Source organism: Festucalex cinctus, chromosome 12, assembly GCF_051991245.1.
Source record: "Festucalex cinctus isolate MCC-2025b chromosome 12, RoL_Fcin_1.0, whole genome shotgun sequence".
NCBI classification, from domain to species: Eukaryota; Metazoa; Chordata; class Actinopteri; order Syngnathiformes; family Syngnathidae; genus Festucalex; species Festucalex cinctus.
The window spans coordinates 2,081,143-2,108,126 of NC_135422.1; the positions used below are offsets into that span (position 1 = coordinate 2,081,143).

Here is a 26,984-nt window from a genome sequence, read left to right on the forward strand (position 1 = left end):
TTTGCTGGTCTGGCAATGAATGTGTTAATAAATAACTTTGAACAAAAAATCCAAGTGGCCCTTGCAGCTTTCTATTTTTCTCTATATGGCCCCTCAGAGGAAAAAGTTTGGACACCCCTGTATTAGAGTTTATCCTGTGCAGGGTCATGGGGAGGTGGAGCCAATTTCTGTGTCTACTGACCCTGGACCAGAGGTAAATCTGTCCCTGTGAAACACGCACACACATATATGTTCACACAAAGTCTGAAGGAGAGCCAGAACAGCACAATAATTGTGTTCCTTGAAGCACGTCACAGGCAGCAGGCGATGAATCGAGGTGTGAGGCAGCATGTGAAAAACACTTCTTGGAGAGCCAGCTCGGGTACAGACTATCGACTGCCCTCTCCACACACACCTGCACACGCGCGCGCGCGCGCACTCGTCTTGCTGCAGGGGATCAATCTGGAAGTTCAGGTACAGTATGTCAACTTTTCCAACAAACCGGAGGCCCCTCGAAAGTATGAAATTGTGTGCGCGAGTGTATTTACCGAGTAGTAAAAAGGGGGCAAATGTTTGAATTGAAAGTAGGGAAAAACCTCTCCAAAGCCGGGCTGCAGAGACCGTCTGCGTGGGCAACTGTTATGCATATTTCATATGTGAGTGGGCAGTGATGTTTGAGAGATTGTCGAGCAGGAGGATGACGAGAGAGCATCAGTCTCTGTAAAAATGCCTCTGGTGGGAAATCTGTATCCGGGAATCTTTACAATTGTGTTTATAAAAATTGGAGTGGCTCATGCTGCTCGTTATTGCTGCTGAATGCAAACTATGGATTTAGTCTGTTTAAAGCTTCCATTTTCCTTGGAAATGACTTGCGCGTTTGAGTGCCGAATATTATTCATGTAGCTGGCGGCTCTCATATACAACAACCAGCACGTTTCACTCTGCAGCAGCAGCCACCACCTCCAGCATCATCATCATCATCATCATCATCAGGTGCAGGTCGAGGATTCTTTTGGAGCGACACGGAAGGAGAAGACAGAGTGAAGCCCGCTCGAAAGCTTTCAGCAAGCGATGCTCGTGCTCGGGCACAGTCGAGCGCGGTGAATGAAAAAAGACGCGGCTGGCGGCCCCCCCCCCCCCCCCCCCGTGCTGACGAGGGACATGCCGACATGCCAGCCGGCCGGTTAACCGGTCAACCTCCCCGGCTGGAGGAGTAAACGGGACCCGGCGCGTCGTCTCGAGCGAGGAAGATGGAGCGTTTTTGTCTGCTCGTTCTCAGCTGCTTCGGCGTGTCGCGGGTCTCGGCGGGTAAGTTGATGCTCGTGTGCAATTTGCAACACGGTTGTTTCAATGCAGCGGCATCCGTGTCCGAGTGCCGTTTGACTGCCACAGCGTTTTGGGGGGGGGGGGGGGGGGGGCGGCATACGTGTGCGTGGAGGAAAACACCGTTTGCACGGATGTGGACGTCACTGTGCACCCTGGGCACGCTTGTGCATTGTCTTTGGTACCTGTGGAGAGCGTTTTGCGTGATGTTTTAGTGAGCAACGCGCTTGTGTTCACCTCAAACGCAATTGAGGATCTGTTACAATGGACTGTTAACGATGGCGCAGGTTGATTGGCTTCACTGGACTGCATTCAAACTGGAATTGCCTGTCGTGCGTGTGCATGTGTGTTAGTCCCAGTACATCCGTCGTTTATAAAAATCAGTGCAAAAAATAAAAAATAAAATCCAAAATTAAGACTCGAACCTTTTTTAATTTGTTTATCAGGTCAAAATTCTACAATATTGTACACAGTTGGACTTTATTGCTACCGAGTCCAAAAAGTGGCAGGCCATTTTAATCCCTAAACTGCAAAGCTACTGTACTTCATTCTGGGAATGAACAAACTAAATAAATCAATACATAATACAAACGTGATATATTTATTGCATGTGCACTACTACTTATTGTAGGCCCTCATCCTCGAGCTAAAAATATAAACAATACAATTAAATTGAAACACTATTTTCTGTATTTCATCCATTAACCCGAGTTGGCGTATCCTGTAAACAAAAACTGGCATTGGTGTGCTGACACCAACTGCCGCCTCACAGTCGGAAACAATAATTAGCCATACAAGCGCTTAGTAAAGGCATCCAATACAATCGCTATATCGAAAATTCCATTATGAATTCAGAATTTTAATTGCCACTATCAAAAAAGGTACCAATCTCATGTTTATGCTTGCGGCCGTATAGTTTGCATTGGCGGGATGCTGTCCAGCATGATACTGGGAACCGTTTCTGTTACTTTGTGAAACAGCTCAAGGGTTGAATCGCATCAGAATGTGCAAGTGGTCATAATCTTGTGGCAATAGCTGTACACAATGTTATATATTTTTTTTAACTCATAAATCACGAGGGCATTAGGTACAGCTTCTACATGAAAATAATCCTGATTATGTGAGTTTCACAAGTAGCCCAATTACATCCCATCGCCTACTAACTGAAGTGGCGAACGGGCTCTTGACATTCATGAATCACATCAGTTTGTTTGCCGTTTGGTGTGCGCATCGATACAGATGAATGGACTGATGTTTTCTTATGTTGTCGTTAACTCATTTACTCCCAATAACGTATAAATACGTTTTTTTAATGTTCTAAGTGTCCCAAAGACGTATTTATACGGGGTTTTTGTTGTTGTTGTTGTTTTTTTATGCTAGAGCATACAGAAGGCTTTGATGCAGCCTCTCAACTGCAAAGAACGGTTGCAGAAATGGTAGTTATTACACAAACGGCCGGCAGGTGGCAGCAGAGCAAAGGAGATCAACCAGGGCCATATAGAAAAAAAGCTCAATTACTTACAATTTTAAATAGATTTGTGAAAAATGATGAAACTTAGCTCTCTTCTAATGCTAATTGCTGCAAAACGGAAACAGATAGAGACATACTTTAATCTTTCTTTTGATAGGTTCCATGCTTTTATAGCAAGAGAACACAATATTCTGTGGGCCTTGCAAAATCAGTCAAAATCCAGTAAAACAGACGGGAGCGAACGGGATTGCGAAATGTGAAAATGGCGGCGAGTGAATGAGCTACGCACATATAATCACACGATGACCACAACACAGTGATATGAATCCCTTCTGACACAAAATTTCAATCTATACCTCATTTGGTCTGCATTTACGCTCCACTGACATTTGCATTGACCTTCTCTTTTAAAAACGTTTGACGTTGCTCACACTTCATTCACTCGTTCGTTGTTTAGTCATCTAATTTGAATATTTGAAATTCCTTATGTATGACCTTTGAATGAATCAGTTCATAAGTATAATGGAGATTCTCACAATTGATCAAGTATTCATAATCTATTTATACAATAATTGGACGCAAATATATGACATGTGCAAAATGGCATTTCATCCGCACATGACGACATATCGTTATTGAACAGTAGAATTAAATATGGCTCATAAACGGAAGGAAAGGAGCGAAAGGCTATTTCTTGAAAGACACGCACTGGAAACTCCAGCACACGTTGACGTGATGTCAAGTCTGAGTGTTGTCGGCCTGGCAAGAGTAAGTAGGAGTGAGACTGTAATATTTACACCGGGCTGACGTCTTTACGGCGTCTGTGTTTATGGCGACTCGTAAACAGCTGGTTGAACCTGGGAAAGGAGAGGCTAATGTTTCAATTTAAAATGTAAATCGACTCCCTTACACATTCATCTCAATCGGTCTATAAATTCTCAGGAGCAATTTTGCCGGGGCTGCTCCAAGGCAAAAGGAAAAAAAAAAAAAAAAAAAAAAATCAATTAATCATTCAACAAATTGAACAGTGATGCAAAAGACAAAACGACTTCCTGGCTTCCCTCTTTGTTTTTGTGATGCTTTTCATGAGAATGCCGTCTTTTCAGAGTGGAAAGAATATGGTTTTATGCTGCATGTAAATATATGAACCTTTTGGGGCTCAGCGCCTTGCAGGTGCAAGTGATACATTTTCAGCCATCATCTACAGTATCTCTACTACTGTCTACATTATAGAGCATGGATCATAAGAAGTAAATACGTTTGGTATCGCAATTGGCGAGGCAAAATTTGCATTTTGTGCCACATCAAAACATTTTTTTTTTTTTAGAATATTTTATTTTTGACTTTCCGCAATGTGTACAAACACAATAATCTGAGTAAAGTATCAACATACAACCGTAACCCAACAAATAATACCCCCACCACAAAAAATAAATAAATAATAATAAAACTAATATGGTCTAAATACGGTTGCCAAACTTTTAAAAACATGGTATATTGTTTTCTGAGACCGTAAGTAATTTTTTCCAAGGGTACACAGCTGTTCATTTCACCAGGTCACCTATCAAGAAGAGGAGGGGTGTCGGATTTCCACGTTATCGCGATGCATTTTCTGGCTACACATAAAGCAATCTCAAGAAATTGAAGTTGTGCAATGTGAAGAGAGTGACTAATTGGCTTGAGATTCCCCAATAAGCATATTTCAGGGTCCAGCGGAACAGCAATTTGTAAAATACTGGTTAGAATTGAGCAAATATCGTGCCAGAAAGGGCCTCACCTTGACACAATTCCGAGTACAATGTACAAAGTTCAATTGCTATCAAAGCATGGACCCTATCAAAAGAAAGATGAAAGTCTCTTCTTTCACCAGGAAAAAAAGTACGTTTCTATCTGTTTCCGTTTTGCAGCAATTAGCATTAGAAGAGAGCTAAGTTTCATCACTTTTCACAAATCTATTTAAAATTGTAAGTAATTTTGCTTTTTTTCTACATGGCACTGGTTGATCTCCTTTGCTCTGCTGCCACCTGCTGGCCGTTTGTGTAATAACTACCATTTCTGCAACCGTTCTTTGCAGTTGAGAGGCTGCATCAAAGCCTTCTGTATGCTCTAGCATAAAAATAAAAAAAAACATATAAATACGTCTTTGGGACACTTAGAACATTAAAAAAAAACGTATTTATACGTTATTGGGAACAAATGAGTTAATGGCGCCATAAGCGCTTCCTCTCGGTCCAAGCTGATAATGTCATCTTTCTTGCAACTGCTACTATAACAAGCATGTTGTTGGCGCAAATCCGTTGCCATGTGTGGTAAATCAGGTGCAAATTTGCTCCAAGCTGTCAGTTTTGTGGGCGTGTTTGCGCCGGTATATGATTCGAGCAAAATAGGCGGGTAACTGGACGCAGACTGCGTGTGCAGTTGTGGTGCAATATTTCGCGCTATTACCGGACGCAGCGCATTCTTGGTGAATATGCCCCTCAGTGTCCATTATTTTTCTGTGCGGAAATATGTTTGTCATTGTAAAACAAATTAGAGGCCAAAATTCCAGAACGGCGTCAGTACAACCTGAGGAATTCTATTCTGAATCTTGTCACCTAGCGTGTAACTCTATGATGTGTATCTTTCTGCTTGTACACTTCACAAGGGATCAAGTGTGAGCACGTTTGCATTTTGTTTCCTCCACTCAGCAGTGTGAAAACAAATCGCTGTAATTAGTTTTTCATGTACCCTCGTTTGCAAAGTACAAAAGGTGACTCAAGCAGCGCCGTTCGTTTGACACCTTCAGATTGAGATTTTATAGTTGAGGTAAGATTACACCTGAGTTCCTGAGAGGTTGATCTAATGTAACCAAAATGACACTTTGAGAGTGACCACAATGTTTTAGTGTTCACATTACTTTAGATTTTTTTTTTTTACAAAATGCCGATCACTTCAGTTTTTATCGATATGCAGCGCACTGACCAGATACTTCATTTGCCTGCATTTCCTATTCAAATGCTAAGTTAACTACAGTCAAACCTCGGTTTTCGAACTCTTCTGTTCTCATTCAAATCGGTTTTCAAGCAGAAAATTTGAGAATTTTATGTCTCGGAACTCGTCCAAAAATTCGGCTCTCAACCAAACTGAAAAAAGCCGAGCGTACCTGAACGCGACTCACTCGGGAGCCGAGCTAACTCGAATGCTTCCTCTGTCGCACATTTCGTGTTCAAAGTTCGTTTGGAGCAGACCTGTTCATTGTTATTTACGCAAAGCTTTTTTTTTTTTTAGTTTTGCATCGTGTATTAGCGCCTGATCGTGGGTCCAAAGAAAGCAAGTGGCTGGTGAAGAAAAGAGGAAAGTAGTGCGCAGAACTATTGAATTTAAAAAAGAAATGTTTGCATTTTGTTTTTGTTTTTTTCATCATTTTAGATAGGATATCTCAATACAACAGTGTCTATTTCTACCCTTTTCTATTTATGGTAAACAGTATACAGTGCAGTTTATGGTGTAAAATAGTAAAAAAAAAAAAAAAAAAACAATTGGAAAAAGTTTTTTTAGACTTGGAACGGATTAAAATTATTTACATTATTATAATGGGAAAAATTGTTTCGGATTTCGAACAAATCACTTTTAGAACAGCCTTCTGGAACGGATTATGTTCGAAAACCGACGTTTGACTGTATAAGTTAAACTACTGAAAGCAGTTTTTGGCAGGATGTCAGGCTACATCTACAACCACACTAGTGGACATATTGTTAAATTAAAACCTCTCATTTCATTACAAGTTAATTATTATCATGGCATTTTTATTTTATTTTATTGTATTTTTTTATCTTGCATTTAATCACATTACAGACATTAATACAAATGTTTTGGCCATTGATGTTATTTCCTGTCCTTTTCCGAATAGAACTTTTAGTCTTTGGCACAGACAACACATGATTTCCATGATTTCCAAAAACAATTTAAAATGTGGACTCGTCAGACCGCAGCACACTTTTCCACTCATCGCTACGCATGTTAATTAGCGTCTGTTCAGCTGAATTGAAGCAGATAAGAGGCCATTTTCTGAATGTCATTTCAAATTCCCGTCTAGATAGCTCATAACATGGTTGTTCTTATGTCTGGCACGTTTCACGTCAAGAAGCCTCCTTAAGTTGTCCTTGGGAAACTCATATCAGGTTGAGTGGCGCACACTTGAATGGAGTGGACACGGCTTGTGCACTAAGATCTGATGGTAACATGACCACTGAGGCAATGGTAAAAGGCAAAATAAAAATAATAATAAAAAAAGGCAACGGCACAGGTGCAGTCAGTGAAGATTGCGATTGATTATTGCCCGCATCCTCTCAAAATGGCCGTGCGTTTCCCCTTCTTTGTGGCCATCATAAAAGCACGTTTTTGTGGTTCAATAAAGAATAATACGGTACAGTATATAGTAAGTGGCGCCTCAAAGGCTGAGAGAGGTTTTCCGTTGTAGGAAGTCAGTAAAGGTGCTTGGTCCACTTTTAGTCCCGTTCAGCTGCATTGCTCCGTCTTGTTTGGTCTCCATCATTGCACAAAATCAAAATCCGGCTTCAGTGTCTATTCAGTGCCTTAATTGGGTTAATATTGATTGATGTCCAAGTTAATGTGGTCACTTGTTGCCATCTATAATCTGTGCAACCGCCTACTTCATAAAGCTATCAGTATGTAACTCACAGGAGACAAATCATTAGCAGGATGAACGGATGAAAAGACACTCATGTCGCCTAATTTCACTCGCTATCGTGCTTGTTTCAATTACCAAATAAATACACACTGGCCAATACGTCTGTAAGAGCATAGTAGTAAGCCTGACTGATATTGATAACTTACTGATATTTTAAAATACAGAAAAACCAGACAGAATTAATATAATAATAATAATAATAATAATAATAATAATAATAATAATAATAATAATAATAATAATAATAATAATGATGATGATGATGATAATAAAAAATATTAATAATTATAATAATAATTAATAATAATAATAATTAATAATATTATTAATATTAATATTATGTCACCCCATTGCATGGTGCCAAAGTACCGTATCTAAATTATTTACCCGATGTTTAACTTTTTTACTGCCACACGTTATCCAAAAAACAACCCCGACAGTGCCAGCCGATTTCGAGCATTTTAACTAATATTGTGTACTTTTACTGCATAATCCACATGAAAGATTGCATTCCATTCTCTCATTAGAAAAAAAAAGTATGTTTCTAACTTATTCTGTTCTTTAGTAATCACCATTTGAAAATATGTCATTTGAGAAAACAAGCTTTTTGTGAAAAGATACATTTTCTCCACAACAGTACTTTTGACACTAATATTTTTATTTTTTTTTTGTTTGGTGACACTCTGTGAATGTGATTAAATGTAACAAAGGCTTTGATCATTCATGTCATCCTTGAAAATGTTCTATTTCGTCAGATTTGGTCATGTTTCACTGTAATTTTATACACCTTGAGCCCATTGAAAAGAGATACAATGCTGCCATCTGCTGGCCATAGTAAGTGGGTGTTTTTGATTCCACAACCTATTGACCAGGCAGCACTGCACTTAACACTTCACATTGATTTAAAAAAATAAATAAATAAATAAAAATAACGTAGTTGACATCATTTAACGTTTATGGCGGCATACATTGTGATTTTAGTCATCGCTATTAAACGTTTTTGGCAGTCAAAGAGTTAACATCCAAATGATGCCCACTAATTAATGCTTCTTTACATGTTGAGACCATCGTGACTTTTATGTGCGCATGCAATTGTATTTTTTTTGTTTGCATCGCATCGCGTGTCCGTAGTGCGTGCGTGCGTGTTGACGTTGATGCGGTGACGAGGACACGCCCGTTTGCCAAGGTCTCTCTTCACACACGTGAAGGCGATCTCCGGGTCATAAAACCCTGATGGTTCTATCATGGCACATTAAATATAGATGAGGTGAGCGGCCTTGCGCACTGAATGTGTGTTAACCCCCCCAAGAGCAAAGAGCAGCCACAAGCACCCGCAAGCCTCTCGCACTCAATACGATGTCAGCAAAGGCAAATAAGCAGCCTTGTGCTGCTACGACATGATTCTCAGTCATCAACTTGGGCTAATTTATTGCTTGTAATTTCGCTTTCATGACTTTGATACAGGGTTTCAATTATTCTTTCCGCAATGTTTATTTGTGCTGTTTTCATATTTACATCTGCTGGTTCTTACTTTCTGTACACCCTCCTCCTTGCGGTTAACTCACTGACTCCCCGCCATTTTCACATTTCGCAGTCCCGTTCGCTCCCGGCTGTTTTACTGGATTTTGACTGATTTTGCAAGGCCCACAGAATATTGTGTTCTATTGCTATCAAAAGAAAGATTAAAGTCTCTTCTTTCATCAGGAAAAAAAAAGTATGTTTCTATCTGTTTCCGCTTTGCAGCAATTAGCATTAGAAGAGAGCTAAGTTTCATCAGTTTTCACAAATTATTTAAAATTGTAATTGAGCTTTTTTTTCTACATGGCCTTGGTTGATCTCCTTTGCTCTGCTGCCACCTGCTGGCCGTTTGTGTAATAACTACCATTTCTGCAACCGTTCTTTACAGTTGAGAGGCTGCATCAAAGCCTTCTGTACGCTCTAGCATTAAAAAAACAAAAACAAAAAAACACGTATAAATACGTCTTTGGGACACTTAGAACATTAAAAAAAAACGTATTTATACGTTATTGGGAGTAAATGAGTTAACTTCATCTCAACAGTTTTGAACAGTAAACTGATGCTGCTTGTTCTTTAACTACACTTGATAAACGGTCTTTTGTTCTGAATAAGCATCACTCCTAATAGAGTTTTGACTGAATTAAAATTAGTGTTGTTCCGATACAGTTTTTTGGCTCATCGATACCGATACCCAGCTTTGCAGTATCTGCGATGCGCCTTACTCAAACGAACAAATGGGTGCTAAAAATTGCGACCGTACGTACGCATAAAACTCAAACTAAAACTGTCTGTGGTTTCTGAGTTGAATTTGGGCTTTATGAAGGCGGCACATAAGTGATGCACAAAGTAAAAAGGAACCATCAGGAAACGTAAACACGAGGCCTTCTAAATATCCTGGCCACAACAACACGCAAGCTATGATGCCGTTTTCCTTGCAGGCGTACTCATTAGCATCCCGCGGAGCAGCACACCACACCACGACTTTGACTAATGTTTTTCCAAGGGTAGTGGAGCTGTAACAATCAGCAATCGCTTCTCTTGGGGGCTGATAGAAGCCGAGGAACCACCCTGCAAGCTTTTACGACCCCCCCCTCAGTCTCTCAGCCACCGAGTGGGTATTAAAACAAAACCTCTTTTCTACCCTGAGGGGCCTCAAGTCAACATTGAACGATAATCAGTGAGAGCAACAACACAATTTGTATTTACAATAACATTAATAACTGCTCGAGTTATTTTATTAAAATGCCTTCTTCACTCCATTCATGATGAGTTCATTCCAGTGGTAAATTTCAACGATTCGACGCGACCCGAGAGATCAGCATGCAAAGCACAAAGTCGAGGATGCCTTTCAGGAAGCACGTCTCATTCTTGTTTGATGCATTAACCAACATGTTGCCAAAATGATATTCAGAATGTGATGCAATCCCATTGTTGCTTATTCAGAATAAATAATTGCTCATTTTGTGCCCGCAAAGGAATCGTTCAATTGGAAATGCAGAGATACTGACAAAAAATGTGCACTCACTATCATTTGATCTTGCACATTCTAATGAGATTTAATGTGACAAGTGTATCAAAAGTTCGACGTTTTTAAAATGTAGTACAGTAATGATCAATTTGCATTCATTCTATGGCTGATGTCATGGCCAATAATCAGAGTCATGTTTCATGTAAGCCACAGAAAAGCAGTCAAGCAGAATCAAAATAGACAAGACAGAAGAAGCTGTGATCTTAATGGGTCTTAAAAAAACGAAGTCTAATTACATTTGCCTAAAAGACAATTCATCAATTCAAACACGGAACAATTCAGCTACGGCCAAGCACTTTGTTTTTTGACTTCACCAAATGAAGTAGATGCAGGTGACATATTCTATTATTATTATATTATTCGTCTAGCTCAGAATTCTTTGTTTGCGACGCAACGATGCCAAAGCCAAGAAAAAAATAGTTCAATAGAAACAAACCACAGAAAAATCCTGACAAATATTCAACTGGAAGCAATAAACATAAAAGAGTAAATGCGTGATCGTCTCCTGTGTGGACTCGGCATCGAGATGAGGAGGATGTTCATTAATTTAAATCATCAATCACCTTCCCAAGGTGCGTTTGGAATTTGTGACTTCCTCTCATTTGCTGTCTTATCGTTTCACGCAACGCTCGTCAATTGCGATGGCGCCTTCTCTAATGAGCGGCGATCTGGAAGAGTTGACACCCTTGACGCCGCTCGGCATGGAATAGACAAGTAGCTGCCAACACGCTCGCCGGGATATCCGGCATGGCTCAAAGTCACAGCCACATCTCACGGCGATGCAGACAAGCGCGCTCAGGGAGACTTTATGAAGATGCGCGTCTGCTGTTTTATTAGAGCTGACTGCCATGTGGATATTTAAAGCCCGTGGTCACTGAAAACACTCACTGTCTCTTATAGCAGAATGAAATGGGAGAAAGGAGGCGGATAAAGACATGAAAGCAGTGAACGAAAGCTTTCAGACTGGGAATAGTGAGGATGTGTTTTGTTTAGATTTGTTAGCAAGCTATGAAGGCTGCTGTATATACTGTACAGTAAAGTTAGGATAACCGGATGTCAACGGCAAGCGCAAAGCACTTCAATCTTTTTTTTCTTTTTTTTTCACTCTTAAAGTGTCATGCTTTTATATTTTAGGTTTATTTACGTTTTTACAGTTTTAACCCATACATTTTGTTATTGTTGAACAATTGTAAACGGACAATTTCCGGACAATCCTGTAGCGTGACGTCATCTGCAGGTGACCCCGATACGATCTGGCAGCCCGATCACATCTTTACACCGACACCGGAACTAGAACGACTTCCTGCTTCTGTGTCTAAGAATCATGGGAAATGTAGTCCTACTAGCCTAATGCAGCTGTCGCCGGTCAGACCCAACACAAGCTGAGCTATTCTGGTCATATATTTACAATGTTGCAATGCGGGACCGATGCGATGGAAACGGAACAGTCGGCTTCCAATAGGACCAAGCAAAAAAAGGTTGGATTATGGTGAGTGCATTGAGTTGTTTAGTGTTATTGATCCAGTTACTGCCTACAAAAAAAATATTTTCTAATTTAATGTTTGTGGAGCTTTTATAATATCCTTGATATTTAGGAAGAATTGATGTTACGCAATTCATATCGATCGAAGTGAAGTGAATCGAATCCAAATTGAAATCGAATCGAACTGAACGCCAGCCCTACTATACACTGACTTCACTGAAGAATTGACGAGTTTCTTTCTCTGGTGCTCCTTGCATTGTTAATTTGCTCACCTCTAAACTTATTGTGATCATTGTGATGGATATACGCTTTGTTTTTGAGCCTAATGACCTCATTCACTTGCTTTTGAGATCCCATTGGACTTAATATTGGCAGCTCCAGTCAAACAGTTGCCCAGTGCCCTCCTAATAGCTGACATTAACGACTTTTATCTGCTTCATTTGTCTTGAAATAATAGGAAAAACGTTGAATCCATCCGGCTAATTAACCTCTTGTGTCAACCATCCGATTGCTTTCGAGCCCCTTGGAAACGGAATTATTCTGCATAAAATGGCTGTCGCTCGCAAAACTGTAAATGACATCTTTCAGCGAGAGCAAAGTTTAGAGTCGTGTTACAGCTTTTAAATCGTTTCATGTCAAATTCATCGTGGTAGTGAATGAAAGCAAATACGTTTGAATTTTATCAAACTGCTTCGGGGGATTTTTGCACACATTTCATAGTCACATATTCACTTGCCCTAATACAGTAAATTACCCAGCATTCAGTCATAAGAAAAGAAATAATAATAACTACAGGGTGAGGTTGCTAGGTGAGCTTGGGTGCGTTACGGTGGAATCCAGACTTGTATGAAAACCTCCAAAAAAAAAAGCATCCATGGCCTGCTTTTAACCTGCCGTCTCGGCTCTAGTAGCAGAGAGACTGCAGAGGCGGACGTTTATCTTGCTGAATGCAGCAGCAGGTTGGTGTTGTCTGCAAAACTCATCGGTCCAGAGCTGACTGCGATTTGAGCAATCGATGGCCCACGACCAGGTCTCCAAATATCTTCAGTCAAGTCTGATACATTCATGGAACAGTCAGCGGTGCTGAAACAGCACAATTTTTTTATTTTTTTTTTGTCAGACTTAGTACAACTTTCGAGGTCTTAGAAACGCCATCCATCTTGAAAGAGAGGACAAAAATTGTTTGATAAAGGGCAGGTACTTGAAAGGGTTCTTACACTTATCATCAAATTGCGTGCACTGATGGTGGGCATGTTGCGCTTCATCTATTGATATTTAAGATCTTTGACTGAGCACCCATTGTTATGTTCTGAAGTTGGATCCCAAAACGCATACACACATGAGATTTTTAACTCAGAGGCGTAGAACAAACTTGACTAGACTAGAAACAACGAAAATGTATCAAGAATCACGAGATGCTAAGCTAACTTGGGCTGTGGAGGTGCACAGAAGAACAGAGGTAATAATCCGACAAAAACACACCCTTCAATCAGTTATCAAGTCTAGATTGTTGAAATTTGATCAAATACAGTCATTTCTCAAGATTAACAAGCAGTCATTTACATTCAAGTTATTGTCTCTGAAGTATAAAACATTTAGCAAGCAATGGCGGAATTCTCAAGTAACTTCAATACACTGACGCCCTTGAACAAGAAAACAATCTCACAACAACATACAGTACTTGAAATGAAAATCATTTTCGTAATCCCGCTACTGTATTGTACAATTTATTTGAAATAATTGCGTTGGTTCGGTTCATTCCTATTTAAATGCATCAGTAATCACTTTTTGAAGCAATGTATTTATCACAGCATGCGTTCCCAAAGTCCCAATTAAGCAGGTGAAGTGAATTCATGCATAACATTTGCTTGTCGCTGTAAATGACAAGACCGACATTCCATTCCAGCTTTTATGAGCAACAGTGTATTTGTTTTTACAGCCAGGCATTATGTGCGCCATTAAACGTTTCAACTTTGTCGGAAAGGGAATCAATCCTTCCTGTATTAAACAACGATTCATTTGCCGGTGCTGTCAAATTGGTGGTTTCCATTCAATAATTCCATCCAATCATGCATCAAAGTGATGCTTTTTTTTTCTGGCTTTTTTTTTTAGAATGAGCAAAAAAAAATTTTTTAACAATATTGTGACCTTTTTTAAATATCGCCAACCTCCCCACAATATCGTGATAATTATCGTATCGTGAGCTTCATATCGTCATAATATCGATATCGTTACATTCCTAGTAATTATATATTTGAGTATAGTTGAAATGGTGCGCATTTTTTTTTTTTTTGGACGAGGTGCCACCAAAAGGGTCCTTTACCTGAAAAAGTTTGAAAGCCACTAAATAGACCAAGCGCTGTTGTTATTGTAAAACTTTAAAGGTGAGACATTGCAACAGACAGAAATGTTATTAAGGCTTCCAGCGACAATATTCTTTGGCAGTTGGGCATATTCGATATGTGTGCGTTGGTTTGGGATGAGGGACCGGCGGGTAGAGAATAAAAAAATAAAAAAATAAAAAAAAGTATCTGCAGGCTGCAATACTAAATCTACAGAGTTGGCCTTTAATATTACATAAGGTCCCTGTTGGAGTCGCAGTCCCCGAGAGGACTCAAAGGTTAACTCGCTGTGTGTGTTTTGAGATGAGAGCACAATATAGACAGAATGAAAGAGCTGAATAATGAGTTTGATTTATGACTTCTTAGGTCCCCCTCAGGCTGTGGGACTACATATAAATAGAAGGAGCTTGAAACACGAGAGTCGGCCATGTTCAAGCCACATGTCATTTGTTAACCTGTTACTGGACAATAACTGGCTGATGATGTTGATATCCTCATAAAGACAGCTGAGTGGCATCATTGAAAGTGACCACTTCTCCTTGTTTCCTATTCATCAGACCTCCACTCCAAATATAATAGCAGCAGTGCCATAATTTGCTACTTAAAATTGCTACGGTTCAAAAAGTGTGCTGCTGTAGCCAAGATGAAAAGTTAAGAAACATGAAAAAACAACAACGATATGCAAACATTCTACAAATGAAATTCAAATTTTTTCGTTTAAAATACCTCAAATACCTGAGCAGCACTGAATATAATTAGACTTCATTTACACCCTGAAGCATGCAATCATATTTATATGTGAACTGGTCCACAAATTGAATATGATCAATTTTCAGCTCTTGGCTATTATTATTATTATTATTATTATTATTATTATTATTATTATTATTATTATTATTATTATTTAATTAAAAAAAATAATTATATTAGGGGTGTCAAAACGAGTGCATTAAGTTTGAGTTAATTTAAAGTTCCTTTAACGCCACATATGTTTTTAACTGGGGGAATTCCAGTCGCAGATACGTCAACATCAAAATTTAGCAGAAATAAATGTAATAATAATAATGCATATTTGTGGAGACTGAACGATTCTGTGAACGAATCTTTTGAACGGCTCTTTTAAATGAACTGATTCTAGTGATTCAGTTCACCTAAAAGAACTGTAAAGCCCATCACTGGTTGTTCCTGTTTTGAGTGACTTTTTTTTTTCTCCTCTCCAGTTCGGAGCTCTTTTTGTTCAGCGTTTTCCCTCAGTAAGACGTGTTTTGTTTTTCCTGTTACTAAACTGCAGCCGTCACGACCAACCGTTCTCCTGCGTCTGACTCCTCCCTCTCTACGTCTTGTCAATTGCTTGTAATATGTTGGACGTCGATGTGTACGTTTTTTATTATCAGGATTAAAACAGGCAACCATTTTCAGATCTAAATTGCATATATCATGTACAACTTGTGTAAATTCAGATGAAAAACTGTTGTAACTAACTTACTCTGATATAGTTTCACAGCAGAGACGAGACGGAGCCCAACTTTGCTTTGATTTTTACCCTTCAGAAGTTTCAAAGACTTTTGTCTGTGTGTTTTGCAGATACCTTGTCCCCCCCTGTCAATGTTACCATCAAAGCGGTGAAAGCTAACTCTGCCCTGGTGACATGGGACATCCCCGAGGGAGACCCTGTCATTGGCTTTGCCATCACACAGCAGGTGACGGACACGCGGATAGCGCAACCGCTGCGCACACACTCTTTCCGAGATAAGACTATTTGGATACTCGCGTGCGTGTACAAACATACTCAGTGAGACAATACAGAGCGCGTAATTAATTCCTCAAGCCTCGAAGATTCATTACGGGAACGAGCAAAAGAAGTGGAGATCTCGTTTGACTGCTCTGAGGAAAAGAGCGTAATCGCTTTCCTGACATCAAACAAACGCACTCAATTCGCACACGAATGCAGAACTTCACGAAGCTTCATTCTCACACTATTTTGCAAACATAAACAGACTCGGGGCAGGTGCGGCTCAGTTGACAACAGTGACAAAAAACCTTCCTGAAGTAGTAGGAGACTCGGCTGACACAGAGGAAGTGAAAGTGGAGCAAAACAAGGAGTTGGAGTGACCAATCTTGACTTTTTTGTTTTTTTGTCTTAGTCTGACTTGTATAGCGCTTTTCCACATTTGAACGCACTCAAAGCACTTCACACTGACTTCACATTCACCTAGTGACGGAGCAGCATCAGGAGTAACTGAAGGTTCCCTATTTTGCTCAAGGACAACTTGGACATCATCACAAGCATTTGGGAAAAACTTGAACTTGGACTAAATTCTGTTCCAACCAAGATTCGAACCCACTAGTTAAATGCTCTTGCCCAAATGCTCAGCGCAGGAGCCGCATGGAGGAAAATATATTACAAAGTGGGCCACATTGGTAAAATAACGGTATATAACTTAAAAACAATTACCGTCAATTATGCGCAGATTTTTTTGCGATTTTTAGGCCAGCACTAAATGACGCAGCTCAACTGTAATACGTATATTGTTTAAAAAAAAAATCACACGAATGCAAATGAAACGCGGCAACACTTTGCCTGTATGAGTTCCAGATGTGTTAAATTGACCTGTTTTGCATATATATAGTTCCCAGAATGCATTGTGTGGCACAGTTATGAAGTTATAAGGACGTTAATCCCTGTCATATGTATTTGTGTTACCAGTAATTGAATGTGTCGTATTTAACACGTTTATGTTGGTCTATGATTTAAAATAAATAAATAAACAAACCATAACTTTAAGTTGTGTGAAAAAAATAATGGCTTCCACGGCGATTCCGTGTACAAGTTACATTACTCATCAAATTTATATATTTGATTGTGGCTGTCTGATTAATTGGTCCAACATTATAATTGTTTTATTTTTTTGTTTTTACTTTACAAAGTCCATCTCGCGGGCCGGATTAAACCCCTTTGCGGGCCTGATCCGGCCCGCGGGCCGAATGTTTGACGCCACTGGACTATAAGTGACTTTTTTGACAAGATTATTGAGTGTATCTTTGGAAATTTCAAGATCATTGAAAACATTTGGGAGGTCTACCGCTTGCTGATGTTAAAACAAAAGCGATGGCTCACAATATCCATGCCAGTTTATCCGAAAGGTGATTGATGGCATTAACATCCCTATAATGATCCTATGGAATCTTGCATTAGGGATGAGACATTCTGGAAAGAAAGTTAATTGAAAAATTCACATTCAGTGAAACAAAGAAGCATAGCCTAGCCCCTCAGATTGATTATTTTTCTCAATAGTTGTCCAAAACTTTTAATTATCATCTTTCTGAGTGTGTGTCGTCCAATTTAGTCTCTGTAATGCGTGTTCTTCCAATATTGACCATTTTTTTCCCCCCCACAAAACTCTCCCGTGCTGAATTTGTGCGCCCACAGAAGAAAGACGTGCGTATGCTAAGATTCATCCAGGAAGTCAACACCACCACACGCTCCTGTGCATTATGGGACTTGGAGGAGGAGACGGACTACATCGTGCACGTCCAGTCCATCAGCATGTTTGGGACCAGCCCGCAAAGCGAACCGTTACGCTTCCGAACGCCGAAGGAGGCCGAGACTCAGGCTTCTAAGAATAAAGGTAAAAGTAGCGCAGATAACATGAATCGATGCATCACTTTTTTGTGTGTGTGTTTGTTCTTGAGCCACAAGGTGCAGAAAGAACTTGGCCTCTTGATAATATCTTGACTGATTTTGTCTAAACAGCAATAAAAAATCAATATGCACACAAAGCGTGAAATGGAATTTCACGACAGAGTGCTGGACACTGCCAAGCGGGCGTATTCTTCATTCTGTATTGACGTGCCTCCGCGGGCCACCTCGCTTGCGAGCAGCAACCGCTGCACAGTAAACCAAAAATGGGGGCGAGGGCGGAACATTTATCAGCTGCCGAGCAGGGGAAGTTGGAGCTGCAAGCGATGGTAAATCAATGCGCTCTTCCCAGAAGCCTTATCGAGAGTATTCCTCCTCCTCCTCCTCATCCTCATCTCAAGTGTGACACTCTGCAGGACTCCTCCCCGAAATTGGAGCCAGAGAGAGAGTTTGAACTTCTTTCGCAGTGGCAAGATAGCGTGGAATACAAATGGAGCAGCATCGCTCGTCGAGACCGAACACCGCTCTTGCTGAGGCATTAACTCTGCAAGTGTTGTTCTAAGGGTTGTTGCTGCAAGGGAAACACATTTTTAAAAATCAATAACTGGACAGGTTTTGGAATGAGTTTCATTTACTGTAGCCTACTGCCTTGCACTCGTTTATTTGACACTGATGGCTTTTCCCCAAAAATAAACAACACTCTTAATTGACTATGTCGACACCAAGAGCAAAATATACACAACAACAACAACAAGGACGTTATAGTGCAGGGGTGTCCAAACTGTTTCCTCTGAGGGCCACAAACAGAAAAATAGAAAGCTGCAAGGGCCACTTTGATTTTTTTTGTTTTTTTTTTGTTTTGTTTAGTTATTTATTAACACATTCATTGCCAGACCAGCAAAAAAATGCGTCATTTGACGTCTTTTTCCGTCAATGGCAGTGAATGAGTTAAACATGGTAAAAATCACTGAAGCAATTATAAATTGTTGATATAATGTACAGTTACTTATTGAAAACTGCTAACAGTCACAAGGCAAATAGTGACCCCTGTGTGCCACTATAATCGATCCGCCTCTCCACTGAGCAGCAGCTGAATCCCAACTTGACATTCTGAACCACAAGATCAATCGGTCGTCAACTGACCACACTTAACAACCATTAATGTGATGTTTTCACATTTTTTTTCATTAATAATTAACCTTTAATTAATGTGATGTTTTCACAAATTGGACGTTGACACTAAGGAACAAGTGGATGAAACTATTTTTATTTCTGGAACTGAATTATTAGCTGCAAATTTGTGTCTTTGCGTAGCTAGAAATGTTGAATCCACCCTCTTTTTTTTTTTTTTTTTTTTAAATAAACAGCATTGAAAAATGATTTTTAGTATTTGCCGCGGGCCGGCAAAAAATGTATGGCGGGCCGCAAATGGGCCCCGGGCCGTAGTTTGGACACCGCTGTTACAGCGCCTTGAAAATAAGCTCATTGAAGTCTCTTAAATATTCATTAGCTTTTTTTTCGAGAAAGCAGAAATGTATTTCATTATGCAATCTCATTGTACAGATGGAGCGTCCTTCATTTCTCATGTTTTTCACATTTTCCATCCTAGTAGGCAGATGATGGTAAGACAGATAATTCCAATCATTATTTTAGTATTCATGCTTTTTGGATATTTTTTTGTTTGCTGGTTTTCCTAATGTAAAATAGGTATCTTTTTTTATTTAAAAAAAAAAAAAAAAAAAAGCATATTACGGGGCAATTTCAGAAGAGCCAAGCAGGTACTGCTGCAAGTGAACAGGCCTGGCCTTTAGTTGTTGCGTTTTAAAAGTTGTTACATCTGACCAGTTTGGCCAGTAAAGCCAAAAGGATCAAGAGCCTTCAGCACCCCTCGGGCATTTGTGCTTTGATTAGTTAATACTGGGCAACAGAGGCCAATCGATCAACAGAATTGCTTGTTTCTGAAAGCTGCTGGAGCATGGGGGTGCACGCTTGCCACGCTGGGAGCCTCAAAATGTCACCCGCTGCATCTAATAAAGGACGTTGAGGGCGGCACTCTACACGGCGGTGAACTTTACGTCAAGCCTGTGACTTTGACAACATTCAGACTATCGTCATTACAACAAGTAATTGTTTAGGTTTAAAAGGCTTCCGGAGGAGATCTTGGCATCCAAGATCAGTGCGATGATCACAAAAATGAAAACTCGTTAGCATTGCGCACAATTTAACAAGGATGTTGCCCTTCTAACTCTCACAGACGAAGTGACGATGGAGGAAGTGGGCCAGACCAACCAGTTGAGGGCAGGGGAGCTCATCATCATCGTGGTGGTGCTGATCATGTGGGCAGGTGAGGATCACGTCAAATACTATCCAATTATAGAGAGACCCTCGGAAATTCTCTGTGAATGTTGAAAGTTGCTCAAGAAAGAAATTAGGACTGTTTTTTGTTTTTTTTTACATCACATACTATATCCTGCCCCAAGTGGAGGAGTTCAAGTATCTTGGGGTCTTGTTCACGAGTGAGGGCAGATTGGAGCGAGAGATCGACAGGCGGATCGGTGCAGCGTCTGCAGTGATGCGGACTCTGTATCGTTCCGTTGTGGTGAAGAAAGCTGAGCCGAAAGGCGAAGCTCTCGATCTACGTTCCGACCCTCACCTGTGGTCACGAGCTGTGGGTCGTGACCCGAAAGAACGAGATCCCGGATACAAAACGGCCCAAATGAGTTTCCTCCGCAGGGTGTCCGGGCTCTCCCTTAGAGATCGGGTGAGAAGCGAAGCTCGCTCATCCGGGAGGGACTCAGAGTCCAGCCGCTGCTCCTCCGCGTTGAGAGGAGCCAACTGAGGTGGCTCGGGCATCTGGTTCGGATGCCTCCCGGACGCCTCCCTGGGGAGGCGTTCCGGGCATGTCCCACCGGCGGGAGGCCCCGGGGTCGACCCAGGCCAGCTGGCCTGGGGACGCCTTGGGATCCTGCCGGAGGAGCTGGCTGAAGTGGCTGGGGAAAGGGAAGTCTGGGTTTCCCTCCTAAAGCTGCTGCCCCCGCGACCCGACCTCGGATAAGCGGTAGAAGATGGATGGATGGATGGATGGATGGATGGATGGATGCTATATGATTACCATCCATCAGATAGCATTTTTCTAACATGCGTCACATTTTGAAAACCGCCGTTGAACACTGTCCTAAACCAATCTGCACATTTATCCAGCCTCAACGTATCAAACGAATTCCTCTAAAGTTTGGATGCTCTTCAACCGCAGGCGTGATCGCGCTCTTCTGTCGCCAGTATGACATCATCAAAGACAACGAGCCCAACAACAACAAGGACAAAGCCAAAAATTCGTCGGAGTGCAGCACTCCCGAACATCCGACAGGGGGTCTGTTGCGCAGTAAGGTATAACCCACCCACCCCCTCCTCCTCCCCCCGAGGTGCCTCCTCCCCCTCCCCACTCAACAGGTCAGGTGAATGGTGCCGCCCGCTACAAAAACTTTCCACTTGACATTCATGTGCACTCACACAGTGTTTCTCAATGTCAAAACAAAAAACTAAAAAAGTTGCCATGTCGTTGCCGCAAAGTGTTTACGATTCCTACAAATGTCTCTTCTCGATATTCCCTTCCACCTGCATAATAGTCGACATTATGTGTGCTTCATCTTTGCGCTAATGATGCATAGCGAGCGAGAAGCGGTCCCAAATGGCATCGTAAGTGAGGGAAAAAAATGCTTTATACAGTTGTAAAAAAAAAAAAAAAAAAGTATGTGAACCGTTTGGAATTCCGACACTTGTGTATAAAATGATCATAAAATGCGACTTGATCTTCATCTAAGTCACAATAGACAAACACAAACAATTAAATGGTTACGTTTCCATGTTTTTACTGAACAAAAACATTACAGTTGCAAGGTGGAAAAAGTACATTGATCCTTTTAATTAACTCATTTGCTCCCAAACGTGTATAAAAAATGTTCTAATTTAAATATTGCCATGGTCCCAAAAATGTATTATTATTATGATTATTATTTAATGCTATAGCATACAGAAGGCTTTGATGCAGCCTCTGACCTGAAGAGAACGCTTAAGGCAATGCAAGTTATTACAAAAAACGGCCAGCAGGTGGCAGCGGAGTATAAGAGATCGACCATGTTGCAACAAGCTCTTTTCCCCAATGTTTTCAACAGATTTGTAATTAATGATGAAACTTAGCTATATTCTAATGCTAATTGCTGCAAAACGGAAACAGATACAAATATACATTTTTTTTTACTGATGAAAGAAGATACTCTAATCTTTCTTTTGGTAGGTCCCATGTTTTTATAGCAATATAACACAATATTCTGAGGTCCTTGCAAAATCAGTCAAAATTCAAGTCTTCACTGTTCAGAGCGAATCGAGCATCTTCGGAAGGACCAAGCAAATTGTAGTGGAAAGCATACTTGACATTGACAAACACCCACAGTGTCATCTGAACATCAGCTTCAGGCTCAATTGAAATGTGGCTTCAATGTGGCTCCATTTGTGCATGACTGCACCATTCAGCATCAAGTAGCAAAAAAAAAAAAAAAAAACACACCCAGGCTCTCGTAATCAATGCAAACGGCAGAGCTCCAGTCGTTTTGCCAGCCAACGTACGCATACGAGAATCAAGAAAATAAACAAATAGCCCTTCATTGTCGAGCATAAACGCAGCACAGAGGCATCCTCATACTCATTGTTTTGATTCCTTGAGAGCCCTCCAGGATCTTCAATCATATCATCTTCTCTATACTCCCGCAGTTTTCCAAAAACAACAATCGGATGCCATCTGTCAACATCATTGAAGTGTGACTCTTTTCTCTGTTATTACGAAAGACTTTTAAGCAAATCTGCTTGTCGGGATGCATCGCTTAACGTCTCCTTTCGCCGCCGGCCTGCCAATGAAGCAAAGCTTTGCGGGGACTCCGGGGATTGAGGAGCATGTTGGCGAGTGTGAGACGAGATCCCACAGACGAGCGACCGCGAGGGGGAGAGTTGAGCGGGTTCCGCCGCTGTGCTTAACAAGGCAGCGATTCGGGCCAAATGGTTCTGGCAGTGGACAGACTGCTGATAAAGCTGCCCCAAGGACCGACGTCGATAAGCAGAGCCGGAGACCTTTTCATCTACTCTCACCACTTTTTTTTGGGACTGTTTAAATATTCCTTGGTGGTGGGATTTAATCCCATTTTCTAGATGTTTTATCGTAATATTCTGTGATCAAACTTTTTTTTTTTTTTTATGAATGAGGGTGAATAATTTATCATTCAAGCATATTGTTACACAATGTACTGCCAGTACATTTCCATTGTCCTGGTACTTTTTTTACACCTCATCAAAGTAGAACGTTCCGCCGTGCTGCGGGGAATATACGTCTGGTGAGCTTGTTTCCCCCCCCTCAGGGAATCCAGACTGCACCTGGCTGAGTTAGGAGCAATGTCTTAAAGGCCCAGTATGCCGGTTTCACTCAGGAAAATGCACTTTTTAAATACAGGATGTACACAATTTAATTTTCTCTCAAGTCTACACATCTGTGTTTACGTTAATCTTTGGTGGTGATTTTGTCCTAGCAGCCTGTATTTTGCCATTTTGTGTTTGTTTTGTAAACAGCGGGACGTTTCTGTGGAAAGACAGTGTTTACACCCCTCCAGCCAATCGCAGAGCGGGGGTGGGGGTGTCGCAAACGGGGCCGGGCGAACGTGTCGTCTGCGTGACGTCACTCCCGCGGCAATTTGAAAGCACGCACGTTTTTTGTTTTTTTTTCCACTCACTCATTCACACACGTAAGCTTCTGTGAGTGAGTGAGTGAGTGAGTGAGTGAAAAAAAGAAACTAATAATCCGTGCGTGCTTTCAAATTGCCGCGGGAGTGACGTCACGCAGCTGACACAGAAACGTCCCGCTGTTTACAAAACAAACACAAAATGGCAAAATACAGGCTGAGGGGGTTTAGGACAAAATCACCACCAAAGATAAACGTAAACACAGATGTGTAGACTGAGAGAAAGTTAAAGTGTGTACATCCTGTATTTAAAAAGAGTGTTTTTCTGAGCGAATCCGGCAGATTGCGCCTTTAAAAAAAAAAAAAAAGCTGTGATGACGCCATAGCAGCTTCAAAAGGATTCGCTCACTGCTGAAGTTTGCTGTCATGTTTTGGTCACATTTCCTTGTCTCATTTGTGCTTTCAATAGATTATGATTCTTTACATTCCACATCCTGAACAAGCTTGTCTTTATTTATCTTTGAGGGTGATGGATATCTCAGCATTCTGGGTAAAAAAAAAAAGAGAAAAAAAAGAGGACTTGACCCAGTGTGCCTCATCTAAATAAAGAATTTTGCAAGAGGCTCGGATACGTCGACGGAAGTGAAGACTGCCGTTGGCCTCTGTGGAGACACTAGAGGAGATTCCTGAAGCAATAACAACTCTACACCCCAACAACACGTGGAGGCAAGAACTTCATGTGCAATGAGGTCACATTCTGTAGAAAAAAAAAAAAAACACATGCAATGTTGAGACAAACGCAACATTGTGATAAATTCCCGGAAGGACAAACGAGCCTCAGACGTTTGCTTTCTTGTACTAACACTGGAAAATTCTGGATTCTGTGACGAACAGATGTCAGCAAGGCATAAGGGCTTCTCGTGAGAATTTTCAATTCAAAATTTATATTTATCTATAAGCTATAATATCATAATTATAAACTGAAAGGAAACTATAATTGCAGTATTTAGTAGTGTATTTGGGGACCTATTGTGTTTCTTCCAGTTCACTTTTTAGACTTACTCTCGGTAGAATAGAATAGAATAATTTAGACTGGCCCTTCAAGCAGCCTCATGTATTGGTTGTCTCAAATGTGTATTCACCCTAAAAAAAATAAAATAAACTTTTTTTCCTGACTAGCCAACTTGTGAGTGTGGCAAGGGTCCTTGAAAGTCACTGTCCCGCCTGTTCCCGATGTCTTCCTCCACCAACACACCCGATTGGATGAACAGTATCGGTATCAGGCTTCTATGAGCTGATCATGAGTCAACTGTGTTGGAGGAGGGAGACTCGAAAGCTCTCGTGCGTGGACCCGTCTTGCACGATAAAGCCATGGTATTATTGCACTCAAGAGGTCAAGTCATACTTTGCAAAAAGGTTACTTAAAGATTAAGCCTGGTTTTTATGAAGTACAATTTCTCATCATAATTAGAAATGTAAGAAATCTGGCAATTCATTGGCATAACAGAGGGCTAATTCCAACCCTCAAGTACTACAGGATATTGAGAATAACGTTTTATTTATTGATGAGACGAACGGCCCTCTATCTTACATTAATGCAGTGCTTCTCAAATAGTGGAGCCTGGGGGGGGGGGGGGGGGGGCGAGGCTCCATCAAGTGGGTCGCGTTTGACCTCGGGGAACATGCTTTTATTTTTTTTATTTTTTATTTTTTTTACTGTCCTAGAAGAAAGTGCAATTGCACCTCCACTACATTAGGGGGCAGTGGCGCTCTCATTATTGGCAGAGTGTGCGCAGGGAGCATTCGCTCGGTGGTGTAGGGGTTTTGTTTGCACTGAGCATGCACGCTTTGCACACAGCAAAAAAAAACAACATAAAAAATCAGCACAAATTATTTTATATTTTTGTTTTGCAGGGTTTTTTTTTTAATATTGTGCTCCTGAGTTAATGTTGTTGATCAGTTTGAATGCATTATTCTTTATTGATTTTATGGGGGGTTTTTTCCGTATCATATGGTTAAACATGATCAGTCAAAAAAATGTTTATAGTTTAATTAAGTTACAGTTAATAAAGCAATTCTTTGTTGTAAGTTGCTCCATATTTCTTTCTCTTTTTATTCTCTTATACGTTAATACAGATACAGTGTTATGCAGGGGTGTGCTTATAACAATTTTATAGACAAATGATACTATTTATAGTCACGTGGGGGTGTGGAGGGGGGGGGGGGGGGCATGACAGAAAATAATTGAGAAGCACTGCATTAATAGCATATCTCATATAACCGTCACTATACTTTTCGTCAAATTTTGTAGTGTGTGTGTGTGTACAGTACACAGAAAAATACAGTTGCAAGATCAGACTGAGTAACGATGAAATATTTAATGTGTAAATACATTTAATATTATTGGAACCCGAAATGAGTGATGATGACGACTGTCAACGCGAGCTACAGTACTGTGCAAAAGTCTTAAAGGCCACTATTAGATTTGATGATTATGTAATGCTAAAATTAATACGGTGGAAATGATGTAGTTGGAAAAAATAAAAATAAAAAATGGAACGGACCCTAATTGCCAGATCACTGTCAGCGCCCTTGTTGATGCAGTTCATAAAATCTGTACCTGTCCTGCTATTTACTGTTTTACTACGCCAAAATTGCTTTTTAAAATGATATGGAACCAAAAAGTGGACTAAGACCTTGGCAAAGTACTGTGCATTTTTTAACATTACAGGGTGGTACTATTGGTGAAATATGTAATTTTTTTGTGTGTTATTTACTGTTTACGTCCAACGAATAATAATTGTTTCATAGCACTTATCTACTGTATGTGTTTGTATTATATATTTTGTCATTGAGCTGTTTGTTGAGGAAAAACTAGTTTAAAGGTATAACTGCTGATTCATATACAAGATTGCAAGAAGTTGTTCAGTAGCTTGGAATTTCTTATCTTAATTCTGTAGAGATGACATTGGTTTTTTTTGTTTTGTTTTTTTTACAGATAAAAACAACTGTGCACACAACCATAACACTTTTTTTTTGTGTGTGTGCCCATATCCATACCCTATTTCTTATTAGGGATGTAACCATATCCAAACATCACGATACGATATTATCACGATATGAAGGTCACGATACGATAATTATCATGATATTGTGGGGGCGTTGGCGATATTTAACTCATTTACTCCCAATAACGTATAAATACGTTTTTTTTAATGTTCTAAGTGTCCCAAAGACGTATTTATACGTTTGTTTGTTTGTTTGTTTTTTATGCTAGAGCATACAGA

General features: G+C 40.4%; 1 protein-coding gene and 1 long non-coding RNA gene across 5 annotated transcripts in view; one reads left to right on the forward strand and one right to left on the reverse strand.

The window, feature by feature from the left end:
* LOC144031350 (uncharacterized) overlaps positions 1-26,984 on the reverse strand; it is a 36,471-nt gene that overhangs the window by 7,837 nt on the left and 1,650 nt on the right. The gene's annotated exons all lie outside the window — the stretch shown is intronic.
* Positions 440-23,862, forward strand: fndc5a (fibronectin type III domain containing 5a). Of its 3 annotated transcripts, none has more exons than XM_077538414.1 (6): positions 440-453; positions 15,919-16,034; positions 17,765-17,963; positions 20,229-20,318; positions 21,228-21,361; positions 22,742-23,862. In XM_077538414.1, exons 3-6 carry the CDS (start codon positions 17,780-17,782, stop codon positions 22,790-22,792), a joined length of 459 nt encoding a protein of 152 aa, XP_077394540.1. In that variant the 5' UTR covers positions 440-453; positions 15,919-16,034; positions 17,765-17,779; the 3' UTR covers positions 22,793-23,862. The 3 variants fall into 3 exon arrangements, 2 of the variants coding, with proteins under 2 accessions (XP_077394540.1, XP_077394538.1); XR_013287504.1 differs by lacking the exon at positions 440-453 and adding an exon at positions 665-1,287 and having other exon boundaries at positions 21,228-21,429; XM_077538412.1 differs by lacking the exon at positions 440-453 and adding an exon at positions 665-1,287 and having other exon boundaries at positions 22,742-23,860.